The following is an 11,330-nucleotide window of genomic DNA, read 5'->3' as shown; positions in this document are numbered from 1 at the left end:
CGCAACAGGTGATACTGGCCGAAATCGTCACCGCTGGGGACGGAATCGTGTCAGTCAGGGCGAGAGCTGTTGATTGGTGGGTTATTTCATATAGTTTCATCCAGCCGTTCAAAAGTTAGGGCCGGGACGAGCAGAGGGAAAAAAAGTCCCGACTAAAAATGACCACCCTGTACTCTTCGGCGGCGCGCGGCGCTGGTCAGCGTGGGAGAATAAATGGCTCGGATACAACGCCCACTCCCCCTCCCGACCAGCGATGTCGGGGAGAATTTTTCCGATTCATCAGAGGGGATTTCCCACCCTCAGGAAGCCTTCCCTGAGCTCCTGTAAGGATCTTCAGGTCCAGCAACAGATCGCAAGTGTCAGAACTACATCAAATAAATCTAGCCTCTACAGAGCCCCTCTCTACAGATGTAGGAAGCGTTTTTCGAAGAAAATCTCGTGTGTTTATTAATCCCCGTTGGAGAGAGAGCACACGTCTCGAACGACGGGAATCTGCACGAGAATCGCTCAGCCAGGAAAGTCAGCACCACGATGAGGACCTTCATACATAGGGAGAAACGGCGGCGCTGATATCTTCCCGAATACTTATCACATGGCTGAGTGAGAGCGGAATCCACCCTTCTACTCAAATGGGGAATGCTCCCAACTCCTCTCGGCTTCTGCTTCCAGCAAGGTGAGGAGCAATGACCAATTAAGTTATCGCCATCAAATATTACATGATTTCTCCTTTTTCCTACCTATCGGTCATCCCCTTCATTGATACATTTGAGCTTGCTCCTTCTTTTCGGGTTGCCATTGAGCGCGGATCCGAGGTTGGCTGGGGCGTCCACTGAATCTGAGTTTGGATCACAGTCGTCTCATTTCCAGACCTTTACAACTCCGTCCTTCGATGTCGATATGAGAAAGTGTCGTTGAGTTTTGATCAATCCCAGTTGACTGATGCAGTCATGATGACCCGCAGCAGCTCGGCTGCCCATGCGTGTTTCGGCTCGTCCGTCAGACGACGGATGTTTGCGAAGAGTCTCTTGGATCACCTCGGTCCCGTCGCATAAATTGTGACTGTACGATGCTTGGATCCTGTCCGCATCCAGAGCTGAGCCGCAAATCAGATATGAGCTACCGTGAGCATTTTCCGCGACGTCCCAGCAGCGCAGCCTCATGTCGGTTCCACCGGTGTACAGGTAATGATCCGCCTGGCAGACAGCGTAGCTCACGTGTCGACTGAATATTCGATCGTTGAACGGAGGGCTGCTGGAAGCCCACAGTGTCTTGGATCTCTGCTGATTCTCAAGATTCCATAAGGAGACTTCATTGTTGCCGAGATGCGATGCCCAAACGCTGCCGATGCTGGAATGCTTCGGGATTACCAGACTGTAGACCCGACACTTGAAAGGATGTTGGAACTGAAAAAATCGAAATTTCATGTGATTTCAACATCAACCACGCCATGTCCATTCCTCGATGCGGTTCGGCCTATGAATCAATCCATCGATTGAACGAACAATCAATCGGGTTGTTCAGCCCGGACAACTCTCGCGTCATGGGAAAATGGAGAGGGAGAGAACTCACCCGTGTTATGGGCAACTGGAAACGGAGATCCCAACAGACGATGATTCCCTCCGAGCTCCCTGTCACGAGCCATGATTTCGAGGAATCAATGGCCATGCATTGCATCAAGCCCACCAAGGTGTCATTCTTCAACTTGAACGGTGGCTCCGGCATTCGAAGGTCCCAGCCGTGAATACCGCCATGGAGTGATGCGTACGCCATGACCGTACCGTCAAGAGGTTTGATATCGACCGCCCAGCCGTCTTCGATAGGGTCCAAACACCTGCTGTTTGTCGATCTGGGCCCTTCGGGCGCGACGCAAAAAACTTCCATGTTGCCCGAGTTGCTCGCGACCATGAGGGATTTTTCGCGATGGCAGTAATCCATGGCGACCAGTTCGCCGGTCAGACGGTTGTAGGTGAAACAGGACTTATTGGTCATGTCCCTTTTTTCGATTTTGCCCCAGTCCCACAGCTTCACGGTACCGTCGGACGAGCAGGTGGCGAACATCGCTTCTGGCATCGCACAGATCTGGAACGGGAAGGTCGGTTTCAGCTTGACCATATTATATATTCATCAGAGATCCTGCGACGGGCAGATAATTTGAACGATTGGATGTTTCCTTGAACGAGACTGGGTGAGGGGATCCACGAAATAATTACTAACCTTGTTGATTGATCGCTGATGCTCATGCATTTGGGCCATGAGTGTACCTTTCGGTTTCCACGCTTGCGAGAAGTGCCCATCGTTCGTTTCGACGTGGAGCTGTCCCGCAAGCTTTTTCTTCTTCTCGAATAATCTCTGTAGCTGCCGGTGTTGATTCAAAGCTCCGCAGAGCTCGTCGTCGGGAATATTCTCATCAGAGTCGATGGGGACAGTTTCCTTCAGAGAAATGAGTTTGCATTTTTTCCCATCGAAATTTATACAGGGTTCCGAGTCCCTCGTCGGGACCGTCGAGGTACGAGAGTCGATCTTGACATCTTTGGAGAGCGCGATTATCACATCGGCCTTTTCGATTTGAGTGATGGGACTTTCGAGGTAGGGCGCGAGATAGGCCCTCAGGCGACATTCTCTCAAAGAGACCGGAACCGTCCTGGCGACGCAAGCGAGGAATTGTGCTGCTTCAACGCGTATCCAGGAATTTCTGTGCGCCAACAATCCGCCCGCAAGACTGAAGAGATCACATAAGGTGGTGGGTCGGAAGAAGCGGATCTCCGTGAGAGCCGTTATGCATTTTAAAGCACTGCAAACCACTGCGTCATGATTGTCTCGGAACCCTGAAAGCGAAACGGGCAAATGGCGTGGAGGAACACGGAGCTACTGAGGGTATCTGCTTCCTCGTCGCTTCGTGATAAGTTTTTATCCGGAGACTCACGTCTCACGTGTTTATCAACGAGAACTTGCCTTGCTCAATCAAGGGCATCAGAATTTGCGTCACTGTCGTTCCGACGAAGGCAGCGACGCCGGCGACGCTTTCGAAGAATGAGCTACGTAGCTCGTGGTCGGATGAATCGTTCAGAAACGTGACCATATGGGACAGGAGTACGTCGTGAGCTCGTTCTTGGCCGAAGAACACGCATAAGTGCGTAGCACCTGGAGGAAGCACATGACCAGAGATAAAAGCCAGCATTCGATGAGCGTAATCCTTGGCAACTTTCCTTACGCAAACACGATTTCGAATCTTTCAGCATAATCACAAATTACCTTTCTCTAAGAGCATCCTCTTGACCTGATTGCAGCTATCGGATATGAGAGTTGCAACGATATTCTGCATTGCGTTGTGTAGACCCTCCAATTCCCGCTCGTACGAGGTGCGATAATGTAGCAGACTCCCGACGTCTTCTTTTCCGCTCTCGGTAAAATCTAGGTGACTAGTCTCCAAGAACCTACACGGAAATTCGGCTTTAATTTTTCTAATCGTATATCGTGAGCCGATGGGAAGACTCCGAACTCGGAAGATCGACTTGCGCTTATCTAAAATATGAGGGCTAGGGACGGGAACGTACCTCAGAGCCGACTCCGCGAGTGAGCCGATGTTGGCTGCCAGAGCAACCCTAACGATCGTATTGTGGTCAGTCGAAACTCTCTGCAGTTCCGGGAGTATATATTCAACGAAGACGAAGGCATCAGCTTTTGGGACGTTTTGTATGTGATTCAAGCTATCGGTCAGCACATGGACAGCCTCGGCGACGACTAGGGCGCAAGGATCCGAGAGCATGTTCAGCATGAAAGGCAGCAGTCTGAAATAGGATCATGAGTCCATTATAATTTCTGTTTTCTTTTTGTTGGCACTCCGCTCAATCAGACTGGAACAACTATCCCGCTCGTTCCTGAATCTTGAGCGAATGGTTAGGCGGAGGGAGTGAATTCGAGTCGATGATTAGGCTCTCCGATCCGGGTCGAACTACGATGTACACGAACCTATCGAGGATGACTTGCGGGTTGAGTCGTTCCGCACAGATCCTCATCAATTTCAGAGCAACCATTTTTGCGGATGAATGCTTGAGTGAGCGGAGCATGGACGTTATGAAGTTAACCAAAGCCAGAACCCCGTCTTCACTTCCAGCGATCTTTTGGAGAAACATCTCATGGTCTTTGTACAGTCGTGAAATCTGAGAATCCGGATGAGCTGTGTCCAGAGCGTAAACTTTCAAGTAGTCAAGGAGACCATTGTAGAAACATGACGGGAAGATCTCTTGCTTGCGAGCGAGCTCCAAGTACTCGTCGGCCGAAAATCTTCTCTTGGGATCTCTTTGAATCATATGTGCGCACAGTTCTCTTATTCCTGGAATTTGATCATAACCGAGAATTAACCCCAGAGATGAGTCATTGCATTCTTCGAAAATCACTGATAGATGCTTCCCAGATACCGATCAAACGGACTCGAGAATAGAGCTCACCTTCGTCTTCGATATCTTCCAGCTGTGTTGGGAGCACCTCATCTTTCGCTTCGATGTATTTGTACATATCTGACAGTTTGAATGGGCTCTTCCCCCTATCGGTGAATAGTTCTATGAATACGCAGCCCAGAGAGAATATATCCATGGCGGGTGTAAGACTTCCTCTGGATTCTTCCATGGCATCCACTCTCGGCACCCGTTCCTTGAAGAACCTCTCCGGCGCTACGCAGCAGACCTGGCCTTTGGACGTGTCGAAAAAATACGAGAAATCACCCGGGTCGTCCATGGGGAGCAGAGTCGGTTTGAACGAAGCGAAATCGGTGAGCACCACCCAATTCCACCCCGTCACCAAGATATTCGCGAGCTTGATATCGCCGTGACAGACTTCGGCGCGATGGCACTGCGCTAGCCCACAGAGTAGTTGGAAAGCGATCCATTTCTTCTCCGACGGTAGTAGAAACGGTCGCGTTGAGATCCGATCGTATAGAGAATACTTGACGAATTGACGAAGGAGTATAGCCGATTTCTCCAATATGATTGCTTTGGCGAAAGGCAGCGCATTCGGACAGTTCTCCAGAGCGTTGCGAATTTTGTCGATATTCTTCTTGTGATATGAGAGCGGCAGGGATTCGTCGTGTATCACGAAAACTTTCGCGACCAGTGGGTATTCGCAGCCCGCGACGCGAACCTTCACTGTTTTCAGGAATCGCGTCGAGCCGAGTTTGAGGTCGCGCTGGAGCTCCGGGAGAGCTGACAAGTAATCGTCGACAGAATGGATCGCAGAGGGTGCGAATCTCACGAGAGCACTTCCCATTTTATCGATTCCTCTAGTGAATCGCTCCGATGAATTTATAGCTGTTGCGAAAACTACGTATTTGTCAGTGCAACCACCGCTGATAGCCACAACGATACATCGAGACCAGCTGACCACTCCTCCTGTCCGTTCCTGGAGCAGTCCGAGAGCGAATTTCCTTCGCGATGCACCGTTCCGGGTTCTTTCAGGATCGAGATGCGAGCGGAGTCCACTGGTCGTTCGGTCTAGCTCGCTGATATAAACAGCGAGTCACTGCTGACAGACTCTGAGCCACTCAGAAAAACAAATCACCTCATCGCACAGCTAGTGGTAGTGGAAGGGGCAACAACACCGTCATCATCATCTTTACCACAACCATCAACACTCTCATCGAGACATCAAGAACGACGACTCAAAAATGTGTTCGTTTGGGGGGGGGCTGCACGAATTTCTCGCCTACCGCGAGCACCGAAGACAAGCTCCACTTTTCAAGGACGGCGTTACACAGCGCCAGTTCGAACCCTGCCGTCGATCTCGTGCGAGTTCCCCTTCACCTCTCTCTGTTGTTGATGCTCCGTTGATGGTTCATCAAAGCAGCAGCACGGTTCCCTCTCCAGTTCGTCTGGCGCGCTTTCGAAATCGAAGAATGAAAATTTTGGCTCCATTTCCGCTGATATCTCCCGAACGATCGACCAGAGTTCAATTCCGAGTGGCGCTTCGTGACTCTGGACTCTCTGAGAAATCACTTCTTTTCGAGGCGCCAAATGAGAGCTCAGAGTTTATTGCAGCCAGGCGGTGATAAGCAGACAGCTGTGTGAAGACTCGAGCGTTGAAGCGCGTATCGCGCGACAATCAGGCTGGGGGGCAAGGTACCGGGGTTTCTCTGTGTGCAGCCGTCCCGCCGATCAAGGAATCAGATTGCGGCTAAGGAATTGCACCTATGAGAGAACGGTACACTCGGCACGCTGCATTCTTGACAAGGAAATGGCAGGTTTCGAGAGGGGCTGTCGAACCTCTGGTCTCCGTCGCGAGAAGTCTAAACTATGGGTTCCCGCGATCCTTAGTCAGCTATCAGCATGTATTCTTGGAAAAAGTGAACGATCGTAATGAAGTGGAGGAGATGTCTCGAGCGGACTTCGGCTTGCGCGTCACGGTTTCGCGCCAGCGCTCCGGGAGACTCCGGAAGATGGCGACGACATCCGTGCGCACAGCAGTCGCTCGTGAACAGGTATCGAGACGCTCGGGTTCAGTGAATTCTCTGCAGACTTCGATATGAGTCGAGGCGTTTTCGGTCGAGAGATACTTCCCCAGTTCGCGATCGGAGGATGTTATTCATGAGGGGGAGCTCCGCCGTTTATGAGGGAAAAGAGCTCGTTTTTGGAAAGTTTTATTTCATTGTCCGTCCAACTGCATAGAAATACGTTGGGAGGATGCGCTGATATCCGTTGTCACAAGTGACGATCAACCGAGAGTGGCCTTGATGTCAAGACAGAAGAACGATTGCTTGTCCGAGGGGTCGATGAATTTGGCATTGACCGCGTAGTTTCCACTGACTAAGAATTTCGCAAGTCCGGGCAGAGTCGGGAAGCTGAGACTGGCGTTCTCCTTCCTCAGATTCGTCTCTGGGATGGGACAGACGCAGGGTTTACCCTGAAAATGATCTCGGTCTTCAGTAGAGATACTTATGAGGTGTTCAATGTTCCAGGAACCTCGCAATCTCGACTCGGGGATCGGAGGGTCCAGACTCTCGCTCCGAAAATTATGGACTTTCTCGTACCTCGGGCCAAACCGTGCACAAATCAAAGGTCGCCCCAGGTTTCGACGATTTCAGGAGAAGTTTGCAGACATCGTATTCGCTGTGGACCAGAAAATCATTGAGGAGGAATGAATCAGAGTTTCATTATTCCCGTATGAACTCTCGATCGCGGCCATGCAAGAATCCTTGCGGATTCATGACTCCGATTCGGATTCGAGAAATATCAGTGCCTTTGCTTTGCGAACGAGAGACATTCTGAAGGCAAAACGAGACCTTAAAATTATCCATTCAGAGCTGAGACTTCTTCTATCCAACAAAGGTCCATTGTTACATGGCCGTCGTGAGCGGAAACATGAGGAGCCTCACCAAGAGCCAGCCTTCATGACGCACGGAATCTTGATGTGTCGATCTTTTCCGAACAGTCTGAAGACTCGATAAACTGTCAGCTGAACCGTGGCGCCTTCCGGGAAAGCTTTCGTGACTTCAATATCGATATCCGCAGAGACATTTGAAGGGAAGAGAATCGGGTCCTTGATGTCAATAACATTGACTGTCCCATAGCCCGACTTGTCAGACTCTGGAAGAAGCTGCGACTTGATGTATTTGGCAGAGCGATGCATCCACTGAATCTCTGAGTCTGTCCTGGAATCGCTCCTTCCGGTATTCTCATCGGTCTCCCATCGCCGCGACCGGCCTTGCGAGGGCGTCCGCTCAAAGTCCGAAGCTGCCGCATGACTCCACCTCAATGGAGGCTCAAAAACTGATCATTCGCTTCGAAAATTGCCCCCCTTCACTCTATGGCGGATTTTCAACTGGATCTCCACTCCTCGAGATGTTCGAACGGAAAATCACCTGGTATCCCGCAGGTCGAACGCCATCACTGACCTCACCATATCAATCACATTCAATCGATTTGAATAATACTCAATAACTTCATTTTAACGACATTCTCGCTTAGCTGCCGACCGTCGACATATCCGCAGCACCTTAAATGAGGTATGCTCACCGCAATTCTTGAAAGTGACACGCTGGGCAGAAGCCGCCCCGAGCAGGAAACAGAAGAGAATAAAGAACTTCATCATTATGCACGACATGAAATGCGGTCTTGAGCGTTCGGCCAATTCTTATATAGCTTTGCAAACAGTCTCAAGCCGCTTTGGAGGATTAAGCTTTATCCAGATGATTTACAGGCGTAAGCGCCGCCAGGGTTTCGTCGACTCTCGAGGAAAGTTATTGTGCTGTAGGAGCCATGGTCGATCGTCAATCGACGCATGTGATCGCAGAGCTTATCCATGGAGACAAGACTTGCAGATCCAGACACGCGTGGCGGGAACCACTTCAAGGTCTCCCGTTCCTCGCCCTGAGAGAATCTCAGCTTCCATGCCCTCGGCTTAGCAATCTATTCAGAGTCAGCATAACTCCCAGGTTGCACGTCATATCCACTTCCATTTCCAGTTCTCGTAAGATGGTACAGCCGTGGAATTTCTCTCAAGTTTCATAGGATGAGATCCCCCGCAATGATGGAAGTACCCTCGGGACGGACCAGATAGCCAAAATTCAACGTCGCCGTATTCACCGGAGAATCGGTTTCCTTTCCGAGGCAAGGCCCAGATAAACCTTGGAGGATGATTGCGGATTCGAACGAGTAGTAAGGCACGTCTTCACGAGGATCGCGGAAGCCTTTTCGGCTCGTAAGTACACGGCGACATTCCCCGCAGGGCGATCCGAACTTCGGTCATAGATTGCGGCTCAGAAAAATACCGCCACACCAGAAATGTGGCGCCGGAGCCTCCTTGGACCTCGGGTCGTCACGTTTGATCACTTCTTCGTATACCGCAACCAGCGATCGTAAAGGGCATATTCATGCAGTTTTGAAGCTCTGAGCGTTTTGATCTTTGACAACTGACAACCTTGAGGGTAATCAATCTCCTTCCAGCGAAGACAACCCTCCTGAGAGACTCAATGGCCAGTACATGCTGTAGCTAAACGTCTCGAGCTGGATAAATCGATGGAAACGCTCGTGCGCCGTCTCGGTTTCCATGGCTGAGGATCAGGTAGTATCCGACCCTGTTGGAAGAATCGTAACGCCGAAGCATGCGTTTGCGAGCTCTCCCACGAAGTCGATATTTGTGCCCGCGACTGAGTTTCGGACCGATAAGTAATCCCAGCTGGAGAATAGTCGTTATAAGGTTATCGTCCATGGAGCCGCAGGTGTAGACAAGATCGGAGCTATAGTTTGCCGAGACAGCGTCACAGGCGAAATAGAAATCACAGCAGAGAAAGCAGATGGCGTGATTCGGAAAGGGTTATACCTCGGCAGATAGCTGGGAACCTAGAACCTGGTCGAGCATCAGCCAGCAGCCGCTGAACTCCTCCACATATATGTGATACTATTTAGTGAGTCTCATTGCGATTGAAGGAAACAAAGGGATGCGGCTTCGACCATATTTTATTGAGAGAAGGTCTCTGAGCTTCTTCGCTTTTCAGCCCTCCTTCGTTGCACCTGGAAAAAAGAACTTTTTTCTGCGCGTCTTCCACTGTCGGAGAAATATCTAAAAGAGTGGTATCCTCCTTTTTGTCATAGCGAATAATATGTTGACAAACCTCCTCGATATCTCAAGAAGTTAATGATGAAAGATGTCCCTGGAGGCTCAGCCCCCGCCAAAGCCGCAGAAACTACGAGCCATACGATGAAGGCCACACATCCTTCGAACCACTTCATTCGGACTGCGAACTGTGTGCGCTCGAACATCAAAAGCGTCGCTCGATCCCATGACAGGACTCTTCTCGTTGAGATTCCGATATTTAGAGAGTAGGAATGTAGGCCGCTGGTCAGGTGTGATCTACTTCTCCACAAAAGTGCATTGGATCCTCCTCATTTGAATCTGTTTCTGTAGGCCTCTCCGCGGGATGTCACGCCACAGCTTGTTTACTAATCTCAATTCTGTAGCGAAAATGCCATGAACGATTCCGCTCCGCTCGATCCGTGCCTATCAGCGATCGCCGATCGGTCTCTCATACACCTATGTAGATCGATGCACGAAGATTTGTTTTTTCCGGGGAATATTCTGAATCAGTGTTCAGCTTCAGACGCCGAGTTCGGCGGTCGACGCTTCACTCTACTGGATTATCGAAGATCTCGTGCTTCGCATAAGCAGATCTCGCATGTACATGTCTCGGACTAGCATCGCCCAATAGGCGCCCAATAGGTCCAGCCATCGGCGACTTCTGAGCTATTCAGACTCCGTGGAAGCACAGTTTCGGATCTTGGTCTGGAATTGACTGCTCTTCCTGCGCTGGAAACCATGTGAATAGCGATGAAGCTGACGGGATCCACTACTTCTCCTGAAAAATGCCCGAAGGCCACAAAATCTTGACCCGTGGGGTCTCTCGGAGCGGAGTCCTGCTGGAGGCGACGCCTGCTGCGGGCTGCGGTGACATTGTAGGGATCACGCCACCTCCCATACGGCTCTCTATTCATGCACGAGAAAGTATTTCTGTGCTGCGGTTTGCTCCGAGGTCTTATCTATCCTCGAAAACTCTCTCGTTTCGAAGAATCTCCCGTGACCAGGGTTCGAGCCTACAACGGAATCAGCCCGCCATCCTCCAGTGAGCGTGACCTCTGTGGTTGGGCTCGATTTACCGATTCCCTTTCAGCCCCATCTTTGTGCTTTACGCTCCTTGTTCGCAGTTTCCAGACAGCACAGGCAACAGCACCGAGAAAGATACGGTGGTGAGGTTTGCTGGAGAGCTCGGAAGGCCCGCGGGCTGAGATGAGGAATAACGCGTCTCATACCTTCAAATAGTCATTTTTATGTACAATCCCATACTTCGGGTTATTTACACTATGAGATTAGGACCGATAATATATGATTTATATCACACTACTGACTGGATTATTTTACTCGCTGCTTAAGTTTTTTACATTGTTCGATCTGATGCAAGACGCTCGAAGTACATCGCACATTGTTTCTTCTCCGTCTGCTCGGATTTTAAAGCTTTCTTTACCAAAGTTCTTCTGCTATATAGGTATGTTGTATCCCCGTCTCCGATCAACTTCCTCCCCCTCACTCAGGGGTGAGTATTGCAGCTGGAGTCAGTTTGGCACTCGACGATTTCAATGTATAATTGCATGGAGACGATCTTCCCATACGACGCGTATATTGCCTGTGGAGACGAAACGTCATATGAACTCTGTGGAAACGTTATGATCCGTTGGAAGAGAGCCACGAGGAGAATTTCCGCATTAAGCAGACTGCTCACCATACGGGAGGAGACCGCCAAGAGCAATGGCTGCCACTCCGCCGCGGAATTTATTCGATTTCGGAAACCT

General features: G+C 50.4%; 2 protein-coding genes across 2 annotated transcripts; both read right to left on the bottom strand.

Moving 5' to 3' along the window:
• Positions 1 to 512: 512 nt before the first annotated feature.
• On the bottom strand, positions 513 to 5,262 carry Vps15 (vacuolar protein sorting 15). Its single transcript, XM_003744776.2, has 8 exons — positions 4,449 to 5,262; positions 3,970 to 4,333; positions 3,555 to 3,788; positions 3,253 to 3,434; positions 2,953 to 3,141; positions 2,215 to 2,825; positions 1,570 to 2,079; positions 513 to 1,403 (listed from the first exon to the last, which is right to left on the bottom strand). Exons 1-8 carry the CDS (start codon positions 5,260 to 5,262, stop codon positions 858 to 860), a joined length of 3,450 nt encoding a protein of 1,149 aa, XP_003744824.1. The 3' UTR covers positions 513 to 857.
• A 1,352-nt stretch (positions 5,263 to 6,614) lies between these two features.
• On the bottom strand, positions 6,615 to 8,094 carry LOC100906073 (ganglioside GM2 activator). The gene is made up of 4 exons (XM_003744724.2): positions 8,004 to 8,094; positions 7,364 to 7,574; positions 7,019 to 7,097; positions 6,615 to 6,891 (listed from the first exon to the last, which is right to left on the bottom strand). The coding sequence occupies exons 1-4, from the start codon at positions 8,089 to 8,091 to the stop codon at positions 6,703 to 6,705; spliced, it is 567 nt and encodes a 188-aa protein (XP_003744772.1). The 5' UTR covers positions 8,092 to 8,094; the 3' UTR covers positions 6,615 to 6,702.
• Between the last annotated feature and the right edge of the window lie 3,236 nt (positions 8,095 to 11,330).

Source organism: Galendromus occidentalis, unplaced genomic scaffold, assembly GCF_000255335.2.
Source record: "Galendromus occidentalis unplaced genomic scaffold, Mocc_1.1 scf7180000077474, whole genome shotgun sequence".
In the NCBI taxonomy this organism is placed as follows: domain Eukaryota; kingdom Metazoa; phylum Arthropoda; class Arachnida; order Mesostigmata; family Phytoseiidae; genus Galendromus; species Galendromus occidentalis.
Note: the sequence above shows the minus strand (reverse complement) of the source record. Positions and strands in the feature narration are given on the sequence as shown.